Here is a 26,032-nt window from a genome sequence, read left to right on the forward strand (position 1 = left end):
CGTTGCAAGCATTCAGTCTATCTGTGTTTGCAGGTCGTGTCTGTCCTCTGTCATCATCCGGTCTCCTACTATCCGCTTCTTTCTGATGAGATGCTGAAGTTCATTTCCCTTGAAACCCTTGAGCCATACCAGGCCTTTGATCAAGTCCTTTCAGTGGGCTTTAAATTCACCTGCATTCAAAAAGGAAAAACAAGACATTAAGCAGTCTGTGACACGTTTACAACTCATGATACTATCCATCTAGGGTGATCCACATGTGGTCGCTGCTAAATACAGGTGTAAACAGGGTCTGAAATGATTAGTTATTGGAACTAAACTACATTTGAAGGTAGTTGAAAATGTTCATTCATCCTGATGTGTCCTGGGCAACATCAAAGAACAGCCAACTAACCTGTGAATCATTCACAGCACCAAATCGTTTAGAAATTTCAATATACACTCACTGAGCACTTTATTAGGAACACCTGTACACCTACTTATTCATGCAATTATCTGATCAGCCAATTGTGTGGCAGCAGTGTAATGTATAAATCTTGCAGATACAGGACAGGAGCTTCAGTTAATGTTCACATCAACCATCAGAATGGGGAGAACAATTGATGTAAGTGATTTTGAATGTGGCACGATTGTTGGTGCCATACGAACTGGTTTGAGTATTTCTGTAACTGCTGATCTCCTGGGATTTTCAAGCACAACAGTCTATAGTATACTCCAGAATGGTGCCAAAAACAAAACATCTCATTGTTGATGAGAGAGGTCAGAGGAGAATGGCCAGACTGGTTTGAGCAGACAGAAAGTCTTCGGTAACTCAGATAACCACGCTGTACAATTGTAGAGAGCAGAATAGCATCTCAGAATGCATAACATGTCAAACCTTGAGGTGAATGGTCTACAACAGCAGAGGACTAAGTGTAACTAATAAAATGCTAAGTGGTGCCATAAGAACTGGTTTGAGTATTTCTGTAACTGCTGATCTCCTGGTATATACAGCTCTGTAAAAAAAAAAAAAAACTTTTCTCAAATGAACCTCCTTGACTTTTCCAGTCGTTCATGTGCACTCAAGGATTTTGTTTTCTTTTTTTATTATTATTTTACAGGTAATGCCTCACAAAAGAGAGCAAAAGGCCAATACAAGTCCCATTTGATCAAAAATCATCTTATAAATGGAAAATAACCAACAGTAACTCACTTACCCAAGATTCCGATGTTGCCATAGACACCAAACATGCTTCTCTTCTCTGTCCATTGGTCCACTTCCTTCAGTTTGGGAATAGCATGCATTCGTACTCTAGCACAAGTGCCAGTATGAGGACAGAAATATAACGTATAAAATGTTACTTGTGTAGTTGATACATTTCATGAACTTTTTTAATTAACATCAAGATTTAAAGGAACATTCTGGATTTATTAACATTGATTACAACCAAAAATAAGGTTGTAACAAGGTTACAGTGAGGCACTTACAATGGAAGTCCATGGGGCCAATTTTTAGAGGGTTTGAAAGTTAGAAATGTGAAGCTTATAATTTCATAAAAGCACTTCTACTGTTAAAACTGATGTATTATTTGAGCTGTACAGTTGTTAATATGCAGTGATAACGACGTTGAGTGAAAAAAGAAATTAAGTATGTGGCAGCACAGCGCCATCTACTGTTTTTAAAGAGGATATTGCTCAGCCATTCAAAGTGATTGGATTATCCTACAGACTGTGGGCCTGTATCCTTTGAATTTTTGGCATTGAATTGTGGAGCGGTGTAGTGGGCTAAACCACATGACTGGTAATCAGAAGGTCACTGATTCAAACCCCACAGCCACCACCATTGTGTCCGTGAGCAAGGCACTTAACTCCAGGTTGCTCCGGGGGGATTGTCCCTGTAATAATTGCACTGTAAGTCGCTTTGGATAAAAGCATCTGCCAAATGCATAAATGTAAATGTTTTGTATACTGTTCACAAGCGTAAAAGAGCTGTTAGTTTAACAACGTCTTTATAAAGATGCTGTTTTGTAAATATTTCCATAAGCACATGAAAACAAGCACATTTCCCTCTGTCTGGCAGGCACGAGTACTGTTTTATGGAAAGCAGCACTCATTGAGGCTGACTGTGTTCACTGTGAATGCATGCTCTTTGCGACACGACACTTTGCTCTCAGTCCCTTCCCCTCCCGCCGTACTCCTCCTGTAGCTCCTGAGGGACCACACAAGGGAGTCACGCGAGGATGGTATATAGAGCACAGAGAAGTTAAGGATGATTTGTCACCAAGTCGCGCCTTGCGTTTCTCCTCTCCCTGCAAGTGGCTTCACCTGCCCAGTAAGGCAGTGATGATCTGCACGTGGCAAGCATGATACAATCATGTTAGGCTGAGTTCATGATTAAAGGGGTGTTTTGTCACTGAGATTATCCCTGCCAGGCACACATCGCTCCTTGAGATTGATCGTGTTTATTGAGAGAACATGATAATCAAACGCTTTGCTCAAGGGCTTGCTTCTGAGGAAGCTGACACCATTCCTCTCTCCTCCCTATATCTAATGCTTAGCAGCTTTTGCGTTATGAATTGCCGACTTGTTACATTTAGCGCAGTCAGTGGAACATGCTTGCAAACACAGAGACCTGTTGCTTGCACATTTGGAGCATTTGGGACATTTTGGGCCGCCAGATTGAATTCCTTGGCATGAATCCTGTGGCAGAGGTCACTATGCTGGGACTACTGCAAATGAGACCCCTTTGGTGCTGGCCCAGATCAAAAATGCCTCATCTTTCATGGCGACACAGATGGCATCATGCCGCTGTCTGGCAGCGTTGACCTTTTGGAAAATGCCCATGTTCTAACAGATAGGCGCGTCACTCTGTCAAGTATCCAGACGCAAAGCTGTCATGGTGGATGCTTCGAACACAGGCTGGGGAGCCCTGTGCAATGGTCTTCCAGCCTTTGGCACCTGGACAGGTGCTCAAACAACCTGGCATATACATAGTCTGAAACTACTCGCTGTTCTAGCATTAATGTCTTATCAGCCATCCGTCCAGGGTTTTTCATGTTCTGGTCAGAACCAGCAACACAGCAGTTGTGGGTTACATAAATCACCGAGGGGGTGTTCTATCACCTCTGGCTGAACACCCCCTCTGATGTATGAAACCTCTATCGATACGTGCGCTGATCTGCTCTCGTGACAGGGCGCTATACAAGGATAATTGGTTTGGGGAAACAGAAATAGATCTATTTGCATCCCCGGAGACAACGCATTGTCGCCTATGGTATTTCCTGACTCATGCTCAACTGCCCCTGGATGCTCTAGCCCACAAATGGTCAGTGGGAGGCAAGAATGCATTCCCTCCAATCCACCTGAACGGTGCATGTTTGACGCAGAAGGGCTCTCACAACCAGTGCGACACCATATTATAGGTCAGAGCTCCTTTGATGAGACGTTTTTACACCTAGAAATAGCAAGTGTTCGCTAATTGGTGTTCCTCTCGAGGCAAGGTACCTGTACAATGTGCTGTACAGCCCATACTTCACTTTATGCAAGAGCACTTGGACGTGGGTCTTACCCAGTCTATGCTTAGTGTATGTCGATACCATAGCAACCGTACACATCCCACTAAGCAGTCTGTCAGTTGGCAGGCATCCTTTTATTGTGAAATTATTATGTGGCGCGAAGGGGTTGAGACTGTCTTGCCCCGTTACTGATCCGGTTTGGAACTTAACGTTTGTGTTAAAAGCACTCACGGCACCGCCGTTTGGGACATTGGATACAGTGAGTTTACAAGTAATGTCATTAAAGGCTGCACTGCTTCTTGATTTTCAAGCACTATTGGTCGATGACTTGATGAGTTTGGTCCGGGCTTGTCAAAAGCTGTTCTCAAACTCAGAAAAGGCTACGTGCCAAAATATTTGACCACTCCCTTCAGGCTTTCTCTCCTTCTCCATTTGATTTGGACAGATGCAGGGGCTGCAAACACTATGTCCCGTTATGTGCATATGTTGATCATACAAGGCAAATGATGGTCAAATTAGCTTTTTGTGTTCATAACAGGTTGCTTTAAGGGTTTGGCCGTATCCAAACAAAGGCTTTCACATTGGCGTAGATGCCACAGTGCAAATATGTCTTGCAAGGCACACAGTTATTGATATTGGATATTGGAGTTAAAGCTCACTCCACTAGAGGCAAAGCCTCTTTATGGGCATTACCTTTTTCCCTTGAAGAAATCTGCCTAAATGCAAGTTGGGCTTCCCCAGGCACTTTTACAACTTGGATGTCACCTATCTCTTCCCAAGAGCTAGACCTTGTATTCTGATGGTTACACCAGCTTATTTATAGAATTTCATTCCATAAGCCGCAGTCAGCTGTCACCCTATATGAATTTTCACTACACATTCGGTTAGTGCCTTCATAACACATATTCACACATGTCAGTGATTTAAATCATCCTGTGATGCAGCGCTATCCGAATCGGCTAGCGTCATCGCCACGTATATCCATCTTTTCATAATTTTACTTCTCCCTTCTTAATATTATGATACAATGAGGAGATTCTGTGGGTGAATATCTACCCTATTGGATAGTAGGTATTGTTGCACATGCAAATCAGTAGCACGGCATGATGGTATACATTTCCCATTGCATCAGCGATGTAGCATTGAAATGACCGACTTGAAAGGGAACGATAAGGTTACGACTGTAACCACGGTTCCCTGAAATGAGGAACTGCTGTGTAAGCTGGCCACACTACTGAATCTTCGAAACAAATGCCAAGTATTGCTCTGTACCATTCAGTCAAGATCAGGAGATAGCACTGTGCGTCGCCGTATATACACCCGATGATAAGTGCGGGGAGGCGGAGCACAAAGCGTTATCTGCCAATTAAAACTGCTAAGATTTTAAAGCGTTTCAGATATTGGTTACACCAGGAGATAACCCATAGTGTCAGTGATGCCGCATTTCATTCCCTCCTTTCAGAGAACAGTGGTTACAGTCGTAGCCTTATCATTTTCCAGGTAAGGGAAGGTCATGAAAATGTCTAATGTTTATAGTTCCATTATGATTCAGTACACTTGACATTGCGTCACTAAGCTAACACTATGGGGGGTATCCTTCTACACGACCTAGTTGCAAACTTTTTACAATAATGCCAGGATTGTCTATGGTGTTTAAGCCCCAACCTTTCAGGATTTTATTTGATAAAGTACTGACAACATTTCTCCCAAATTCCAAATAAAAATATTGTGATTTAGGAGCATTAATTTGTGGAAAATAACAACTGGTCAAAATAACAAAAAATATGCTTTTTTTAGACCTCGAATAATGAAAAGAAAGTAAGTTCATATTCATTTTTAAACAACACAAAACTAATGTTTTAACTTGGGGAGAGTTGAGAAATCAATATTTAGTGGAATAACCCTTATTTTCAATTTCAGAATTCAAGTAGTTCGGCTTTGTTTGATGGCTTGTGGCCATCCATCTTCTTCTTGATCACATTCCAGAGGTGTTCAGGTCTGGAGATTGGGCAGGCCATGATGGAGTCTTGTGTACAGTAATGTGAAAGACTGGTAGAGAGCATGCCAAGATGCATGAAAGCTGTGATTGAAAATCAGGGTTATTCCACAAAATATTGTTTTCTGAACTTTACCTAAGCTAAAACATTAGTATTGTGTTGTTTAAAAATGAGTATGAAAATGTTTTCATTGCATAATTCGAGGTCTGAAAACACTACATCTTTTTTGTTATTTTGACCAGTTGAAATTGTTTGGAATAAATGCTCTAAATGACAATATTTTTATTTGGAATTTGAGAGAAATGTTGACAGCACTTTATAGAATAAAACAAAAATGTTTTACTCTAAATGTTTGCCTAGTAAATTCAAAGAAACATTATCCAAATTATCCAAAGATAATTTTGCAGCGGTCTCTTAATTTATTCCATAGCTGTATATAATATATATATATATATATATACAGTGAGGAAAATAAGTATTTGAACACCCTGCTATTTTGCAAGTTCTCCCACTTAGAAATCATGGAGGGGTCTGAAATTGTCATCATAGGTGCATGTCCACTGTGAGAGACATAATCTAAAAAATAAAATCCAGAAATCACAATGTATGATTTTTTATCTATTTATTTGTATGATACAGCTGCAAATAAGTATTTGAACACCTGTCTATAAGCTAGAATTCTGACCCTCAAAGACCTGTTAGTCTGCCTTTAAAATGTCCACCTCCACTCCATTTATTATCCTAAATTAGATGCACCTGTTTGAGGTCGTTAGCTGCATAAAGACACCTGTCCACCCCATACAATCAGTAAGAATCCAACTACTAACATGGCCAAGACCAAAGAGCTGTCCAAAGACACTAGAGACAAAATTGTACACCTCCACAAGGCTGGAAAGGGCTACGGGGAAATTGCCAAGCAGCTTGGTGAAAAAAGGTCCACTGTTGGAGCAATCATTAGAAAATGGAAGAAGCTAAACATGACTGTCAATCTCCCTCGGACTGGGGCTCCATGCAAGATCTCACCTCGTGGGGTCTCAATGATCCTAAGAAAGGTGAGAAATCAGCCCAGAACTACACGGGAGGAGCTGGTCAATGACCTGAAAAGAGCTGGGACCACCGTTTCCAAGGTTACTGTTGGTAATACACTAAGACGTCATGGTTTGAAATCATGCATGGCACGGAAGGTTCCCCTGCTTAAACCAGCACATGTCAAGGCCCGTCTTAAGTTTGCCAATGACCATTTGGATGATCCAGAGGAGTCATGGGAGAAAGTCATGTGGTCAGATGAGACCAAAATAGAACTTTTTGGTCATAATTCCACTAACCGTGTTTGGAGGAAGAAGAATGATGAGTACCATCCCAAGAACACCATCCCTACTGTGAAGCATGGGGGTGGTAGCATCATGCTTTGGGGGTGTTTTTCTGCACATGGGACAGGGCGACTGCACTGTATTAAGGAGAGGATGACCGGGGCCATGTATTGCGAGATTTTGGGGAACAACCTCCTTCCCTCAGTTACAGCATTGAAGATGGGTCGAGGCTGGGTCTTCCAACATGACAATGACCCGAAGCACACAGCCAGGATAACCAAGGAGTGGCTCTGTAAGAAGCATATCAAGGTTCTGGCGTGGCCTAGCCAGTCTCCAGACCTAAACCCAATAGAGAATCTTTGGAGGGAGCTCAAACTCCGTGTTTCTCAGCGACAGCCTAGAAACCTGACTGATCTAGAGAAGATCTGGATGGAGGAGTGGGCCAAAATCCCTCCTGCAGTGTGTGCAAACCTGGTGAAAAACTACAGGAAACGTTTGACCTCTGTAATTGCAAACAAAGGCTACTGTACCAAATATTAACATTGATTTTCTCAGGTGTTCAAATACTTATTTGCAGCTGTATCATACAAATAAATAGTTAAAAAATCATACATTGTGATTTCTGGATTTTTTTTTTTAGATTATGTCTCTCACAGTGGACATGCACCTACGATGACAATTTCAGACCCCTCCATGATTTCCAAGTGGGAGAACTTGCAAAATAGCAGGGTGTTCAAATACTTATTTTCCTCACTGTATATATATATATATATTTAAAAGAGCTGGTTAAGTGTTCAAATTTTTTTTAAAGATGTTGTTCTGTAAGTGTTTCTTATGTGAGGGGCACATCCCGCCATCAGATCAGCATGAGAGCTACATTCACTGTCTGGGCCATGCCCACATAGAGATGGCTCTCACAGAGACGGTCTACCCTCACTGTGAGGGCATGAGTCTCAAGACGCCTCACTTGTGAATCGCCCCCGTTCTGAGGGACGATTCATCTTAATGCACCCTTCCACCTGCTTCTTCTGTGATTCCCAAGGGATCACAAAAGGAGGCAAAGCAGGGCCGCGAGGTTGAGCAGGCACATGCCCCACGAGCCCCTCAATCTCCATATACTGTCTCTATGCCGATACAGTATGTGAGTGACAAGTTAGGAGTCGTTCACACCGAACGTGTTTTTGTGCGCGTTTGTTCCATTTTCTCATTGTTTTCCTATGTTAACACATGCTGGATAAATGTGCAAATTTGATATTTGCACCGCCTCTCACATTTCTTCAGCATCTCACACAGGACCAGCACATTTTAAACATCATGTCAAGTTAAAAAGAACGTCAAAATTTCAAAAACGCATGTTGAGACACCTGCGCTCCGTTTCATTCTTTGCGCTGCATCTAGATTGTTTTTAGCATGGCTGTCAAAAAGATTCAACAATCTGAACAAGTTCAGGCAACACAGAGTGGACAGTTACAGTGCTTCATATTATTCCAGATTGTTCTGCATCAAGAGGGGACTGTTGCATTGTTTCATTATATTCCAGATTGTTCTGCACCAAGTCAAGTTCGCTGCTTTCTGGCTCTAGCATCATGGACAGCGCCGGCCTTCAACCAACAGGGTGTTATGCTGGGTAACATTTTCAGAAGGAAAGTGCTGACCACAGATGCATCCAACACAGGTTGGGGCATGGTGTATGATGGACTACCGACTTCCGACACCTGGACAGGTGTGAAACGGGCATGGCATGTCAACTGCCTTGAGCTACTGGCTGTCTTTCTAGCTTTGAGCGCTTTTCCTTCCGGTATCGTGAATCACCATATTCAGTAGTAGTAGTGGCGTATAGAAGTCACCAGGATGCACTGGCCCACGTATGGCTGGCGAAGTGCAAATATGTGTTTCCCCTGGTGCGCCGCCTCCATTCGGTCATCAGCAAAGTCCAAGTGAACATGGAAGCAGTTCTGTTAACTGCGCCAAAATGGCCCAATCAGTCCTGGTTTCTGGAGATGGTAGAAATACTGGCCTCCATGGGAAATACAGCTGAGGAAAGTTTCTCTCTCAACCACAAGGCAAGATTTGGCATTTGAAGCCTGCACGTGTGCCCTTGGAACGGAAAACAGCAGACAGGCCAGAAAGCACTGAAATGGAATGTGTGCTATAATTGGTACTTTTCACACGTCAAAGATCCAAAGAACTGCCTAATACCTGAAATTTTTATATTTCTTTAAGAGCGATTGGATGCGGGGTTCACTCCGTCAATCCGGTGATTTGAAAGCACTGTCAGTTGACAATTCATGTCTAGAGTTTGGTCCGGGTCTTTAAAAAACCAATGTCAAACCCAGGAAAGGCTGTACCTAAGGTTCCAACCACACCCTTCAGAGTTCACCTTCAAGCATTTTTCCCTCCTCCAATTTATTCAGATGAGGAACAGCCCTTGCATTTGTTATGCCCTTTGCGAACACTGCACATATACGTTGAGTGCATCCGCCAATTCAGGCTGTCTGACCAGCTCTTTGTGTGCTATGATGCACGAAAGCAATATACATAGACTTTCTCACTGGATCATGTTGGTGGTAAATGGTCTGAACTTATATAGTGCCTTTTTAACCTTAACAGTATTCAAAGCGCTTTACACTGTGACTCATTCACCCATTCACACACATTCATACACCAAGAGCTACCATGGTGAGAAGCTGAGTGAAGGAGACCTGCTGGCTGAAATCGAGACAGATAAGGCAACCATCGGTTTTCAAGGTGCTAGCCTGCCATTGGGAGCAACTTGGGGTTCAGTGTCTTGCCCAAGGACACTTCGGCCAGGATTCGAACCACCAACCCTGCGATTAGTGGCCGACCAACTGAGCCACAGCTTTAGTCCTGTTAAAACACACTCAACTAGAGGTGTGGCCTCTTCATGGTCATGGACGAACGATGTGTCCTTACAAGACATGTTTTGCAGCAAGATGGTCTTCTCAAAACACATTTGCAAGATTTTACAACCTTGCTCTCATAGCAAGTCCTCTCTGTCTAGAGCACTTGCTATTTCATTGGACAAACATATACTTATACCCCTCTTTATAGTATAACTATATAGTACACAGTCTGGCATGCTGGCCTCCTGTTGAAACTATCCAAGGTTTTACCGCTTTGGGTAGTAGAGGTCATAGAACTCTTCCTCCATGATAGACGTTTCCGGGTACACCTGGCAGACAAAAACAGCTCTTGGAGGAAACAAGCAAACGGAATCCCGCAGGGGTCTGTCCTGTCTCCAAGTCTCTTCAACATCTATATATTAATGATCTCCCAGCAACATCTATGCAGATGACATTTGCCTTGGGACCCAACATCGGACATTTGACGCGGTCGAGAACGTGCTGAACAAGGACATGGACTTGATGGCGGACTTCCTCAATAAGTGGCGGCTCCAGCCCAGTGTAACCAAGTCTGTATCCAGTATCTTCCACCTCTTCCATGCACAAGCAAAACGGGAGCTCAATATCTACCTCAAGGGACAGCGGATCAAACGTGACCTAAATCCGACATACCTCAGAGTTACCATGGACCGATAACTAACATATCAAGATCATCAGAAGAAGACCGCTGCCAAAGTCAGCTCTCGGAATAATCTACCCCGTAAACTGGCCGGCACAAGGGCACAGACACTGCACTTGCTCTGTGTTACTCAACAGCAGAGTACTGTGCACCGGTCTGGTCCAGATCATCCCACACCAAGCTAGTTAACGTTCAGTTAAACATGTCTATGCGCACAATCACTGGAACTCTACATCCTACACCACAACCATGGCTGCCAGTTCTCAGCAACATACCACCACCACCACCACCACCACCACATCTCCGATGACAGGAGGCCACTTCCAAGCTGCTGACTAAAGTCCAAGTGAATGACAAATTGCCACTCAACATGGACATCACACTGCATCCAGCAGCCCACCTACCATCAAGAAAACCTGTCTGGTTGAACCCACCACCAGAGGATATGACAGCTAACTCGGCATGGAGTGATGAGTGGGCAGCAACTGATGTTGTGAACCACGCCCTCATAGCTGAGCCGTCGGTCTGTCCTCCTGGCTTCGACCTTGCTCGACGACACTGGTCAACGCTGAACCGATTCCGGATGGGACAGGGTCAATGTGCAGTCAACCTTGTTCGGTGGGGGCAAGCCACCAACCCGAACTGCAGCTGTGGGGAACCAGAAACCATTCAGCACATTGTCAATGACTGTCTGCTAACTTATTTCAATGGCGGACTCAAAGCTCTACACCTGGCTGAACAAGATGCTGTTCTGTGGCTGGGCAAATGCAAACGCTAAGAAGAAGATAGTATAAGTTCAGGCTCCCTGTCATTTTACACAACCGCCTGCATTACAACCATTGCATTTCCCAAAAGTAGCAGGCACTTTCATTACAAATAAACTTCCTTCCCAACTGGGTTTGTGGAGGGGTTAATTAATACTATATGACAATAGTTATATATATATATATATATATATATATATATATATATATATATATATATATATTCTGAGTGTTCCCCGCCCAGCTCATTTTGAGGGTCATTCACTTGCAGCATACTCATTTCGGTCGCTGTCCCGTGGGACTGCTGCGTCATGTCTCCTCTCTGGGAAGGTTATGTTGTGTAGTGCTCCGTGATGGGCATCTGTTCCCCATAGTTTCAGCTTAGTGATGCAATGTCAAGTGTACTGAATTTTAAGAGAATATCTAAGTTACGAATGTAACCTCGGTTCCTTGAGATAAAGGGAACGATACATTGCGTAAACTGGCCACAGTTTTTTTTAGGTGCCAGCGATTGATTCTTTGTCCCTCAGTCCGAAATTTCTGAGGAATGGATGTTTGCATGCTCCCTTGCTTGTATACCAGACAGCTTCGCCCCTAAAAGGGCGGGGCTTAAACACCATTGCCAATCCTGGTGTTATTGTAGAAAGGTCTCATCTAGGTCCTGTAGAAGGACACGCCTCGTAGCGTCAGCTTAGTGACACAATGTTTCATTCCCTTCATCTCAGGGTACCGAAATTACATACACAACCAAGACGATTTCAAGTTATTCTTAGCCAATGTGATGTATGATTTGTGAGTTAATAATTATAGACGTTACTTTCACTATGAATGGCACTATAGCGAATCGGTATTTGGATGATTTTTTTTTAAATAACCATTTATCACAAAAGAGTGGAAATGTCATGGAAATTCATTGGTCAAAAAGAGTGGGAAACCTGATGTTTTCTGGAGGTTTAACACACACCTGTACTGAAGTGTCTCGTGCACAGCAGAAGTGATGATTGACAGAAGGTCAAACCACTCCTCAACAGTCCTCCAAACAGAAGCATGCTGTTTCCTACAAAAGCATTTATAAATCATATTTGCATGCAAAATAGCAAAAACAATACATCTAAAACAATGTTAAGTCACAGATACATTTTAATCATGACCTTCTCATCGCAAGCCGAGTGTCACACAACCAGTTGCGTGCTCAACTGAATATTTTACCTTTCAATGGATCAGTGTTGAATATAAAAACAGAAGTGCATTATAGAGCTTTTAATACTTGTGAAATCCTCCAGTTAAATCTATCATTGCATCTATGTTTACATGCTGCATGATTTGTGCTAGCCACAAAAAATAAAGCTTACATTTTTCAAAATAGAGGTCCTGTTTTTGTTTTTTTTAAATCTGGTTTAAAAAATTTTTTGTAAATTTTATCTTGGAATAATATGAAACTGAACTTAAACTTTCAAATAGCAACAACGTTTAAATTATGTATATTAATGTTTGAAATGGAATATCTCATGTAGAGCCCATAGATGTTTCTTTGTTTACATCGAGAAAGTATTTTATTGTTTTGCTATTAACTTTTGAAGTAGGCCAATTCAGGCACATTTAATAAGATGATGCCAATTTGCATATTATAAAAGTTTAAATGGATAAAGCCACAAACAATATAAAATTAATTCTTGGTTCTATGGTATAATTTCAAAAATGTTAAAAAACATTACATGTGATATAACCAATTATAATGAGGAAAGCACATGTACCTGCTCAGTCAACACACAGAGCAAAAACTGACACTCGTGATATATATTGTGGCGAGCTGAAATTATGTAAGATGCAAGTTCATTGGCTGAAGATAATCAAAGTGAACGATTTATGTGCTCAGAAAGGATAGCAAAAATGTAAAAAGCTGAAAGCAACTGGGAGGGCAGAACGCACAGCTGGCCTTCTGGGGTTTATTGGTTGTTAAATAAACTTACACCTCTGACATCTGAAACTCCTGACTTGTGGTTTTGTTTTATACACTGAGATATTCTCCCAAAATTCTTTGTTTGTGTTCAGCAGAAGAAAGTCAGTCATAGATATCTGGGATGGAATGAGGGTGAGTAAATGATGAGAGAACTATTCCTTAAACGTGCCCAACGTTGGTGCCATTCTGCTGTCACTGGTTATGAACTTTTGGTTACTTTTAATTAACCTTGCTCCTCTTGCTCTTCCAGATAGGTGGACACTGAGATCGCACTGTAAGGGTCCAAAACCATCTGTGTACAGCGCACCATTGTGACCAACAGAAATAAACAGAGGAGGACCAAGAAGAAGAGCGCAAAACCCAAATCCACATCAACATCCAGTTGAGATACAGGAAGAGGCAGGTCCATGTTTATCCGAAGCGTCTGAGAGATGAAGCAGAGGTATATGAAGGATGGTCTCTCTTACCTACGTGATTAGAAAGGGAAAGCTTAATTCAGGACCATTGTGAGAGAAAAACAATATAGTGGAAACCTCCCATTATATTATCCTTGCATGTCTTTTGGATGCATGATACAGGGTCAAAGTGTGACAGCTTCCCTCAAAGGTGGCTTTTTCTGATTTCCTCAGTGTTTTTCCTGGTACAAACTGGTGGAAAAAAGCAACCATAGTTAGTAATGTTCTGCTTTTAATGGTGTGAAACAGTTAACTGACAACTGACACAGCAAACCCAAAACGTTTTTACATTTCAAAATGTTTTAAAGACTTTTAAAAATGTTCTAGAAGCATCACACAGATAGCACATGTACATCTCTAAAATTTCTGTTTTAGAGTGTTTCATCTGGAAAGCATCACATTCTAACTAATATCTGATAAACATCTTAGAATGATCAGATTTACAAAAATGTTAAATCATATATGTCTTAAAGACATCTGCTGAATCTATTATTGACATCCAAAAGGAAACGTCTTATATTGCAGATGAGCAAACTGTCCAGGAGAACTCGCCGCTGCAGTCTGCCAGGGAGACGGACGAGCCTGCAGCCGACCGCCAAGAGACGGAGGACCCGCTGCTGTCTGCCAGGTGGAAAAACCATTGCCCTCTGCCACGGATTTAAGTCTACCCCAACATGAATGGCACAGAATTGATTCTGACCTCACAATTCCATTCACAACCAATAAGATCATTTGAAAGAAATACCTGTCTGTGTATGCTGCTGGTCCTGTAAGTGCTCACCCTGCTGTCTATGGTCACCCTTTGCTAAGGGATACGTGTTCTCTTATCTTGGGTATTAGTATGTCTTCCTCTGCCCTGAGAGACATGCACACCAACACTTGGCACCCGTGTCCTCAATGAATAGTTAAACAGGAGTTTGGTAACTATCAGGACATATATGGGATTAAACCTGCTTCAGAAACACTATATTCTAGCAAGCACTTCAGAAGTCAATGCATATGTTATCTGCAACAGGTGAGTTGAGCAGGCTAACTGGTTTTGCTCAAAGAATCAGATTTTTCATTGAACATCAAGTGGTGACCTAACAATGTACCAAATTGATAATGTGAAATTACATTTTGAGGGTTTCATGCTCTTCAATGCCAGTAATTTAAAGAACAAAACTCATTGTGGTCCAAACAAACCATGTTTATCCTTGTTGCAAGTAAACCTGAATTCTGTTTTTACATTGAGTAGTTTTGTTAATGTTTGTGGAGGATGAGGACATGTCAAGCAACCTGTCAGTGTTGGCATCTGCCTTATTTGTCTCGATTGTTGTGCCAAAAATACTAAACAGTTGAATTGGATGCACAGCCTTTGGCTTAAAAATGAACAAAATATATAGTGTCTTAATACTACTCCTATCCCAGTTTAATGTGCAGAGACTAAGTGATGCATTCAAAAGTTGATTCCCCTGAAAGTGTAAAAACTCTCCATTCTGGAATATTTTTTCTGTTAATGTTTTCAATAGGGATTTCAAAAAATCTTAAGAGTTTTAAAAGATTTCTAAAGACATCTGCTGCACAATTAGACAAAAAGCAGGACATGCTTCTACACAAATAGACATACATTCAATCCAACAACAAAGCAGGGAAGCTACACAAAACACAAACCCCCAAACAAGCAGATCTATCACCATGACTTTTGTACTTCTGCTGCTCCAATGAGCCATGTGCACCGAGTGTATGCTAGATAGGGGAGCAATGGCCACAGGCAGAATAGCGTAACCCTAATTAACTAAATATCTATGTGTGCCTTGTTCTGATTAGCTGAAAAGCTTAAACCTTTCATATGTGCAATCAACCCAGTGTGATTACACTAGGCTGGTCTCAGACACGTATGATAAAATTGTAGTGATCTGCATTCTTGCTCCTGTTTACCAGCAAAAGAGGGACTGAAGCGGTTGTCATAATGAACCAGCTGCTTAAATAGTCTTTTCAACATCACAATATCTGTATTTTTATGTTGCAAACATTCAAACAATCACTAAATAAAGTTTAAAGCCATTACCGTCGGAGCGCACTGTTTTGATAAAGCCATGTTTTCTGACATCAAATAAAGAATATACATACTAGTAAATCTACTTGAGCCTTCTCCCATTCTGTCCGTCATGCATTCTCACCACTTCTGATGCTGGAAAGTGAAAGGGCTATGTTTTTAGAACCTTCTATGCTTCTATCACGAATTCAGAATCCCATTCTGCAATGCAGTGTAAACAATATGGTGGCACGCACATTCATGATCGCATCTTATCTATCATAATCAATCATTATAAACATCTAAAAACCACATTATATGTTTGATAATATAGAATCTGACCTTCAGTGCACCTGCTGTGATGTAATCTGTCCTCCAGTGCATCTGCTGTGAAGTGTAAGGTACGTTTTTTTTAATTGCAGCGCACATTAAAGAACTCACGCTGGGGGTTCCATCAGTACAGGAGAAGCTCACGTGATTAAACAGCTTGTGACATATAATGATGTGTATCTGGACCTGGAAAGCCAGAGCTTATTTAACTACTTACTGAGCCCAGCTATGTTTGAATTAATTTATACAAATGACCTTAGATAGCAATGTATGTCTGGCCAGATTTGGCTAAGGCTTACCTTGTAAAAGATAGGTTTCTATATGTCATGGCCAAAAGCATACCTTACTGTGCAAGCTGAGAGAAGAAAAAGCCCCAGCAAACATCAGAACATTTTCAGAGAAGAACTCTTGCAGAGCGCTGCTGTGAAACCGGTTATCTACAAAACTGAGCATTTTAAATGTTAGGCAAAGAGAGAGACACAAGTAGATTTGGCTTATTGATTACATGTCAAAGAACCAATCAGCATACACCATGAGGGTGTGTAAGCTGTGAGTGAGCACACATGTGAGTGAGCCTATTGGCTAACATTTGAAAGAACCTATCAGCTTACGCCACATAATTACATGACTGAACTTCAGTCAACTGAATAACGTATCGGTTACCTAACATAACCTCGGTTCTCTCTAGATGAGGGAACGAGTATTGCGTAAGCTAGCTTACGCTACGGGAAAGATTCATCTTTTCTGAGATATTGAAGCCAAAAAATTATCCTTAATTTTTGTATCCATTGTCAACGCAGTGCGGCAGCTGCAGACCTTGAGCGGGCTAGCTAGCGAGCTCATAGGTTGCTCTGCGGCAACTGCTGCAGCCTATAGACGAGCTTGGGCGAACTCGCATCCAATGAGAGGCGTCCGCGCTCACTGCATCAAAGCTCGCCAAAATGGGCGTGACTAGAGTGCATATAAGTGTAGTTCGTAGGCTGGAACCCTGGTTTTCATTGACTGAAGCGAAAAGTCGCCGTGGCGCGAAGCACGGCCGGCTATGCAATACTCGTTCCCTCATCTAGAGAGAACCGAGGTTACGTTAGGTAACCGATACGTTCTCTTCACGAGAGGTTCTCTCGTATTGCGTAAGCTAGCTTACGCTGCGGGAACCCATTGTCAACGCCGTGCGCGCCAAGCATCCACTGTATGAGCCCCAGGGAATTAAGGGGGGAACCGGGGGGAGCCCTTATGAGTGGGGAAATAATATTTGGCCGGCAAGAATGCGGGTCATTGATTGTGTAATACATAAGCACATAGTGGGAAGGGAACGACAGAGCGGCGGTGCCGGTCTGTGTGGAATGTGTCCCATCAGTGCAGCTCACCAGGGGAGCTGTAGCGTATTAAACCGCTAGTAGTTTTGCCTGTAGAGCAGGCACTTCCATATTCTAAAATCTGACAAAGGTGGAGGGGGAAGTCCATCCCGCTGCCACATATATGTCGTGAATGGAAATCCCGCTGGACCATGCCCATGAGGATGCCATGCCTCTAGTGGAGTGAGCCCTAATGCCCTACGGGCATGGCAGGTCTTTTGACGCGTATGCAGCAGCAATAGCGTCCACTATCCATCTAGATAGTGTCTGTTTCGAGGCGGCGAGACCTTTGGTGCGCCCTCTGAACGAAACGAAAAGCTGCTCAGAGCGTCTGAAAGCGGCGGAGCGCGCAGTATACAATCTCAGTGCTCTGACCGGGCAAAGGAGATTGGCGTCGCGTTCGCTATCGGGTGCTGGCAGCGCCGATAGGGAAATGACCTGTGCTCTGAAAGGAGTACCGATCACCTTGGGAACATAGCCATGTTTAGGCTTTAAAATGACCTTGGAGTCACTTGGTCCAAACTCAAGACACGCAGCGTTGACAGACAGCGCGTGAAGGTCACCCACACGTTTGACTGATGACAGGGCAGTCAGAAAAACGGTTTTGAGTGAAAGGTATTTCAAATCCACGGATTGAAGTGGTTCGAAAGGGGGGCTTTCATAGTTTGGAGAACTATAGAAAGATCCCAGATAGGAACCGATGGGGGGCGCGGGGGGTTCATCCTTCTAGCTCCCCTGAGGAAGCGGATGACCAGCTCGTTTTTACCCCATGACTGGCCGTGCAGGGGTTCAGCGAACGCCGCAACGGCCGCCACATACACTTTGAGCGTGGATGGGGATCTGCCCTTATCCAGCAGCTCTTGTAGAAATACGAGCAGCGACGACACCCCACATGTCCGCGGGTCCAGGTCTCTGTCGGTGCACCATTTTGAGAACACAGACCATTTTGACGCATAGAGTCTTCTCGTGGAAGGGGCTCTAGCGTGTATGATGGTGTTTATTACTCCTTCTGGCAGAGCTACGGGTAGTCGTTGATCACCCACGCATGCAGCGCCCAGCGCTCTGGGTGGGGATGCCAGATTGTGCCGCGAGCTTGAGAGTGGAGATCTGCTCTCACTGGGATGGGCCACGGCGCTGTCAGTGACAGCTGTGTAAGCTCCGGGAACCATGTCTGATTCTCCCAACGCGGGGCTATGAGGAGCACCGAGTGACGCGTTTCCCTGATCCTCTGCATTACCTGTGGCAATAGCGAGATGGGAGGGAAGGCGTAAAGCGGGCGTCTGGGCCAGTCCTGGGCCAGCGCGTCCTCGCTTTGAGAAAAATATTGGGCAGTGAGAGTTCTCTTTGGACGCAAAGAGGTCTATCTCTGCTCTGCCGAATAGGTGCCATAACGTCTGGACTGTTTGAGCGTGCAGGGACCATTCCCCTGGGGGAATATTGTCTCTGGACAGTCTGTCCGGGCCATCGTTCAGGTGGCCTGGCACGTGCGTCGCCCTCAGCGAGCGCCGGTGGCACTGGGACCAACTCAGTATGCGTTACGTCAGATGGAAGAGGTTCCTGGATCTGACACCGCCCTGACGGTTTAGGTAGGATACCACAGATCTGTTGTCCGAACGGACCAGGACGTGGTGACCCTGAATGACCGGGAGAAAGCGCACGAGCGCGTACTCGACCGCTATCATTTCCAGACAATTTATGTGAAGGAGCTTTTCCTGAACTGACCATAGCCGAAAACCGGAGAGCCCTCGCAGACCGCGCCCCAACCCGTGTTGGACGCGTCTGTCGAGATGACTTTTCGGCGAGATACAGCTCCCATTGTCACTCCCCGCTGATACCATTCGGCCTCTGTCCAGGGCTGCAGAGCTGAAATACAGGTCTGAGTCACCTTGATGGGCTGGCGGGCTGTGGCCCAAGCCCGGCGAGACGCGGGTGTTTAGTCAATGCTGAAGCGGGCGCATGTGCAGTAAACCCAGCTGAAGTACTGCTGCGGCTGAGGCCATGTAGGCAAATTTTTTCAGAGGTGTGAGGCTGTTCATCTGAAATGACGCGGCTAGTCGCTGCACACGGCGCGCACGCTGTGTAGATAAGCGAGCCGTCATCCAAGGAAGGAAATTGCCTGACTGGGCTGTAGTGAGCTCTTGGTCCAATTGACTGCAAGGCCCAAACTGTTCAGATGACTGAGGAGAACTGTCCTGTGAGACAGAAGCTCCGTATGTGATTGTGCCAAAATCAGCCAATCGTCCAAATAGTTCAGAATTCGCAAACCCTGACTCCGCAGGGGTGCGAGCGCCGCGTCCATGCACTTCGTGAAAGTACGGGGTGCTAAGGACAGGCCGAATGGAAGGACGGTGTATTGATAAACCTGGCCGTCGAAGGCGAATCTCAACAATGGCCTGTGACGGGATTTATCTGAATCTGAAAGTATGCATTTTTCAGATCGAGAGAAATAAACCAGTCCCCTGGCGCACTTGCGCGAGGAGTTTGCTGGTTGTAAGCATTTTGAACAGTCTTTTGCAAGCGCTTTGTTCAAAACCCTGAGATCTAATATTGGTCTGAGGCCGCCGTCTTTCTTGAGGACAAGAAAATAACGGCTGTAAAACCCCGACTTCGCTCAGGGAGGCGGCACTCTCTCTATGGCCCTTTTGCACAGAAGGTTTGCTATTTCTGAACGAAGCATGCACGCTGCTTCCGTGTTCACAGTAGTTTCGAGCCGCGCTCTGAAGCAAGGAGGACAGCGATCGAACTGTAGCAAATAGCCCTGTTTTATTGTGCTTAACACCCATTCGGTTATCCCTGGAATATCTTCCCACGCTTTGAAGCGTAATGTTAGAGGGTGAATGGCCAAATCGCTCTGATTGTCACACACAGCGCGCTGAACATGTGGGGATGGTGGTGGCGTAGTGGCTAAAGCACAGGGCTGTTAATCAGAAGGTCGTTGGTTCGATCCCCACAGCCACCACCATTGTGTCCTTGAGCAAGGCTCTTAACTCCAGGTTGCTCCGGGGGGATTGTCCCTGTAATAATTGCACTGTAAGTCGCTTTGGATAAAAGCGTCTGCCAAATGCATAAATGTAAATGAACAGAATGTCTGAGCGCGCTAACTGTGCTTATGCTGGACTGCTCGCAGACAGCATGGACAGGCTGTTCTGTGAGTGACTTCCCGATTGAGGTGAATGGGGAAAGAGTCACGTCTGTTAAGTGGTGCGCAAGCATAGCCACGGGCACGGGACTTACATACAGAGAAGTGTTTGCTGGCCGTGTGACAGAGCGGGCAGAGAATGGGCGCCGCGACGTATTCGTGAGCGCATTTATTGACTCTAACACTCGAAGTGGTTCGTGAACCGCTTTTGAGTGTGCTCTGATGGGGACACGGAATGTGTAATGCTTGTGTGTAGAGGTGAACACTGGATTGTGGGCACATTTTCTACACATAAGGCTGGTCGTGTGACAGACCGGCCAGAGAATGGGCGGCTTATTAACCCTAACACTCGAGCTGGTCGTAACCGCTTTATGCGCGAGTGTGCTCTGATAGGGACACGGGACATGTAATGCTTGTGTGTAGGGGTGAACACTGGATTGTGGGCACATTTTCTACACATAAGGCTTTATTTTGGGTCGCCGTGGAAACGGCGTTTGAGTGCAGGCAAGCGGGTAATATCACCAGCTTGTTGGCTGCTGAATCCACCACTGCAGTAGCCTGAGAGAAGGGGACTGACAGGGGCGTACGGGACTTACATACAGCTGGCCGTGTGACAGAGCGGGCAGAGGAGGGCGCAGCGACGGGCTCGCGTGGCGCGTTTATTAACTCTAACACTCGAGCGGGTCGTAACCGCTTATGTGACTGTGCTCTGATAGGGACACGGGATGTGTAATGCTTGTGTGTAGGGGTGAGCACTGGATTGTGGGCACATTTTCTACACATAAGGCATGTTTACCGTTTACAAGATTTCTTTGGGTCGCTGTGAAAACGGCGTTTGAGTGCAGGCAAACGGGTAGTATCACCGGCTTGTTGGCTGCTGAATCCACCACTGCAGTAGCCTGAGAGAAGGGGACTGACAGGGGGCGAAGCTTTGACGGTGGTCCAGCCGTGGCGGGACTGAGCCGTCGTTTTCTCAACAACGCTAGGAAGACTTCAGTTGCTCAGGTTTCAGTACAATCTTAGGCCGAGGCCCGCAGGGGGGCGGCGGTCTGCGGCGGCTGTCTGAGCGCGATCGAGGGCGGCCGCCCTGTCGACGCTGAGAAGTCTGCCTCGTTGAGCTGGGCGCTGTGAAGAGGCTCGTGCAGGAGGCTGGTCATGTGGGCGGCCTGCAGAGGAGCTAGCGCGACGAGGCAGAAAGAGATTCATGGCTTGGGCTTCGAGAAACGGTCAACAATGCCACTCACCGCGGAACCGAAGAGACCGGACAGAGAGAGCGGCGCGTAGTGCGTTCATCTTCTCTCATGTCGGCTAGTCAGATCTGAAACAGCCTCTGTCTGTAAGACGGCCATGGAATGCAGAGCAGATGCGGCTTGGCCGGCGGCGGTATAGGCGCGGCCAACACAGGCGGAAGTAGTTCTGCAGGCCTTAGTCGGGAGCACCAGCTTAGACCGCCTTCTCGTGGAGGGCGGGCAAAGGTGCGGCGTGGAGTCTGTTGGGAGCCTGCTCAGGGGGCGGTGACCACTCGAGCCCAAGGCGGTCGACGGCCTGTGTGAGGAGGCGCGTTAGTTCCCCTTCGACTCCGGCGCGGGTCCTGCTGGATTCCTGGGCCGAGGAGGCGGCGTGTGAGCCTGACCACTCCTCGCTGTCCGAAGCCATGATGGAACAGCCCTTATCCTCCGCTTCTTCGTCCGAGATGGCAGCAGAGCAGCTGCTCGGCGGCAACTGCGCGGCCCCGGTGGGCGGGAGGGTGAAGGCGATGCTCGAGGGAGGGGCTCCGCCGAGGCAATCGCTTCTACCACTGGTTCCGGCAGCCTTTGAGAGCGGCGCTTTTTCTGTGCGGCTGAATGGAAGGCGGCGCGGTGGCTTCGGTCCTGAGCGCTCGAAGTCGAGCCTGCAGGGTCGACATCGAAGCTCCTCGCAGAGATCGCATCCGCCTTCAGCGAGGGCGAGCTCTGCATGCCCCAGTCCCAGGCAGAGAGCGCAGATGACGTGGCGGTCTCCGGTGCTGAGAGGGGCGCGGCATGAGGCGCAAATGGAGCGAGGAATCTTTAAAAAGACGCTCGTACTCTTTTGTGAAGTTAGTAAGAACTAGCTTGTTTTAAAAAGGATACGTCGCCGGATGGCGTAGCTCGCAGGACGGCTGAAGGTGGCGAAGACGGCCGGCTTCTTCGAGCGCGGTCCACGCTTGCTTGATGCCCCTCGAACGGCGACGCGGCTTCCAGTTCAGAGATGCGAAGAGCTTCGCTGAAGAGATGAAAATCAGGGTTCCAGCCTATGAACTACGCTTATATGCACTCTAGTCACGCCCATTTTGGCGGGCTTTGATGCAGTGAGCGCGCGGACGCCTCTCATTGGATGCGAGTTCGCCCAAGCTCGTCTATAGGCTGCAGCAGTTGCCGCAGAGCAACCTATGAGCTCGCTAGCTAGCCCGCTCAAGGTCTGCAGCTGCCGCACTGCGTTGACAATGGATACAAAAATTAAGGATAATTTTTTGGCTTCAATATCTCAGAAAAGATGAATCTTTCCCGTTTCGTAAGCTAGCTTACGCAATACGAGAGAACCTCTCGTAAGAGAACATGGACCAATATCTTCAACATAAGCATATACCATTGATTAGCAACCTCAGAGCTCACGGTCTGTCTTTGAAGGTTGTAAGTTAGAGTTGAAAATCAATTAGTCCATGAACTGTATGTGCATTATCTTGAAGGATCTGAATTACCTCTTTGCTTTGGGGAGAGTTGTATTTGCTGTAATAAAGCAATTGTATATAATGTTATTAAATGCTGCCTGGAGATGTCGCAAAATAAGTGCAATAGATCACATATCCCTGGGAGCGCCTGCCCTCAAAACAGTTCTGGTCTATTGTGAGGACCCACATTAACGTTGATCTGTTGGTGAAGCACTTTCGACTATCCAGGGCTACGTTTGAATAAATGTGTGCCATGGACAGGCTGTTCATTGAGCCAGTCACGTCAAGCTCTCACACACTTACACCATCCAACGCGCACATTGACATCGCGCTTTCCAAGCTCGTAACTTGAGCCATGTGCGGAGTTGTTGGTGAGACCTTCAGTGCAAATGTACATGACATGTCATCGTTCATTTTGCAAATGCACATAAAAATAGTTGGATGGAAACACAGCTAATGTATTTAATACTACAAGTACCAATAATATGTTTTATTTGTAAAGTACAAAATAGGGTTTACAAAGTGATTTAGGCATACAGGAAATGGGCAGTGATCGTGTGGCAGAAAATTGACAACACTGGGGGAAAAACCTAATATTAAAATTAAGATATTAATTTTAATATTAATTATATTAAAATTAATATAATTAAGATTGTTTACAATCTGCAAATGAATAGCTTATTTTTTCTTAATTTTTAAGAAATCAAACAAAATTACAAAAGGCAACCAATAACTGAATCAAAAGCATATCTGAACTTTTTTTTAAAAAAAGAAAACAATTTAAACTACTTCTTAAACTTCAGAGTTCTCATCAAAAAAATCCTCCACGTGCAGCAATGACAGCTTTGCAGATCCTTTTCATTCTAGCTGTCAGTTTGTCCAGATCCTCACGTGACAGTTCACCCCACACTTCCTGTAGCACTTGCCAGAGATGTGGCTGTCTTGTCGGGCACTTCTCACGCACCTTACGGTCTAACTGATCCCACAAAAGCTCAATGGGGTTAAGATCCATAACACTGCTTTACCAATTATCTGATGTCCAGTGTCTGTGTTTCTTTGCCCTCTCTAACCTTTTTTTTTTTTTTTCAAAAGTGGCTTTTCTTTGCAATTCTTCCCATAAGTCAGCACTCCTGAGTCTGAAACTGGTGTTGAATGAAGCGGTCAGCTGAGGACATGTGGAGGTGTCTATTTCTCAAACTAGAGACTCTGATGTACTTATCCTCTTGTTTAGTTGTACATCTGGACTTCCACATCTCTTTCTGTCCTTGTTAGAGCCAGTTGTACTTTGTCTTTGTAGACTGCAGTGTACACCTTTGTATGAAATCTTCAGTTTTTTTGGCCATTTCAAGCATTGTATAGCCTTCATTCCTCAAAACAATGATTGAATGATAAGTTTCTTGAGAAATCGGTTTCTTTTTTTGCCTTTTTTGACCTAATATTGACCTTAAGACATGCCACTCTATTGCATACTGTAACTCAAAAACAAACACAAAGACAATGTTAAGCTTCATTTAAAGGGGTCATGACATGAGAAACCAAATTTGCCTTGATCTTTTGGTATATAAGAGGTCTTTGTATCATTAAAACGTCCTGCAAGTTTAATATTTTAAGACGTCCTCCCCATTCTAGACGAATCATTTATTTAATCAAGCTCAAAATACAGCTCGTTCTGGATTCATGGTTAGAAGTGACGTGTCGGTTAGAAGTGACGTAACAGCGTTTGCATATGACCGCCTCCAGCACAAGATAACTACGCTTTAAGCGCAAGACTACGCTCATTTCGTATCGCCGTGCGCCTCACAAGTGTTCAGTCGATGGACAGCGAGCTCTGACAGAGACTACTTGTGCACAGGAAAATTACGATGCCACACAGATGTGCTGTTCCTGGCTGTGGTCAAACAAAACCTCTGAATAAGCTGCCGAAAGATCCAGACGTCAGGGAAAAATGGATGCAGTTTATTTTTTGCGGACGTCCCAGTCACGGCAGTGTTAACTTAAGCGTTTGTTCTGTACATTTTAAGGATGACTGTTTTGAGAACAAATCTCAATATGATGCTGGCTTTGCCAGAAAACTGTTGCTCAAAGATAAGTCCGTGCCGACTATTCTGGGAACAACGACGACGCAAACTGTAAGTAATCTATTTTAAACTTTAAACTACTTTTTACTACAATTTGAAAATGAAACTACAATTTCATTCATTATGAATAATCACAGTGTTTTTACTTAGTTTACTTGCATTGTTCTGGCTGGGGGCGTCAATAATTGATACATAGGCACTGACGTTAGCCAATCATAACAGTGGGCGTTAACACTGAAGTCTTAAATGGAAAACGCCCCCAAAACAGACTGTTTGAATCAGAGGATGAGAAACAGGGTGGGAAAAGGTCATAAATCACTAGATTTTAAAAGTTTTTCTTAAAAAAATATATATTAATACTATAATTGCACCTAAGGGAACATAATAATACAATAAAAAAAAACATGTATCTTTCAGCTGTGTTTGATATAATGGCAAGTGATTTTCTAGTACCAAATGATCAATTTAGCATGATTACTCAAGGATAAGGTGTTGGAGTGATGGCTGCTGTCTAGCTTTGAACAAAATTACTTTTTTTAAATAGTGATGGTGCTGTTTTTACATCAGTAATGTCTGACTATACTTTGTGATCAGCTGAATGCCACTTTAGTGAATTAAAGTACCAATTTCCTTCGGAAACATAAAAATCTGTACATTATTCCAAACTTTTGGCCACCAGTGTAAATATTAAAATAATAATTAAACAATTATGTTTGACAGTATGGCTTGTCTTTTTATAGTCCAGATTTAGATTAAACGGTTAATATTATTAACAATGCAATGTGATACAGTAATAACGTGGTATTTCTTGTGACTGTCATACTACGAAAACCTCCTACAGTTATCTCCCTATCAAACAGTAACCAAAGACTTCAAATGAAACTTTTTTTTTTTTTTACAATAT

General features: G+C 44.4%; 1 protein-coding gene and 1 pseudogene across 1 annotated transcript; both read right to left on the reverse strand.

Annotated features, from left to right (window-relative positions):
* Positions 1-12: 12 nt before the first annotated feature.
* On the reverse strand, positions 13-12,185 carry LOC127655602 (39S ribosomal protein L51, mitochondrial-like; annotated as a pseudogene).
* A 1,103-nt stretch (positions 12,186-13,288) lies between these two features.
* On the reverse strand, positions 13,289-16,320 carry LOC127655603 (cortexin domain-containing 1-like). The gene is made up of 2 exons (XM_052143492.1): positions 16,210-16,320; positions 13,289-13,489 (listed from the first exon to the last, which is right to left on the reverse strand). The coding sequence occupies exons 1-2, from the start codon at positions 16,318-16,320 to the stop codon at positions 13,289-13,291; spliced, it is 312 nt and encodes a 103-aa protein (XP_051999452.1).
* Positions 16,321-26,032: the final 9,712 nt, after the last annotated feature.

This window comes from Xyrauchen texanus, chromosome 15, assembly GCF_025860055.1.
Source record: "Xyrauchen texanus isolate HMW12.3.18 chromosome 15, RBS_HiC_50CHRs, whole genome shotgun sequence".
Lineage (NCBI taxonomy): Eukaryota > Metazoa > Chordata > Actinopteri > Cypriniformes > Catostomidae > Xyrauchen > Xyrauchen texanus.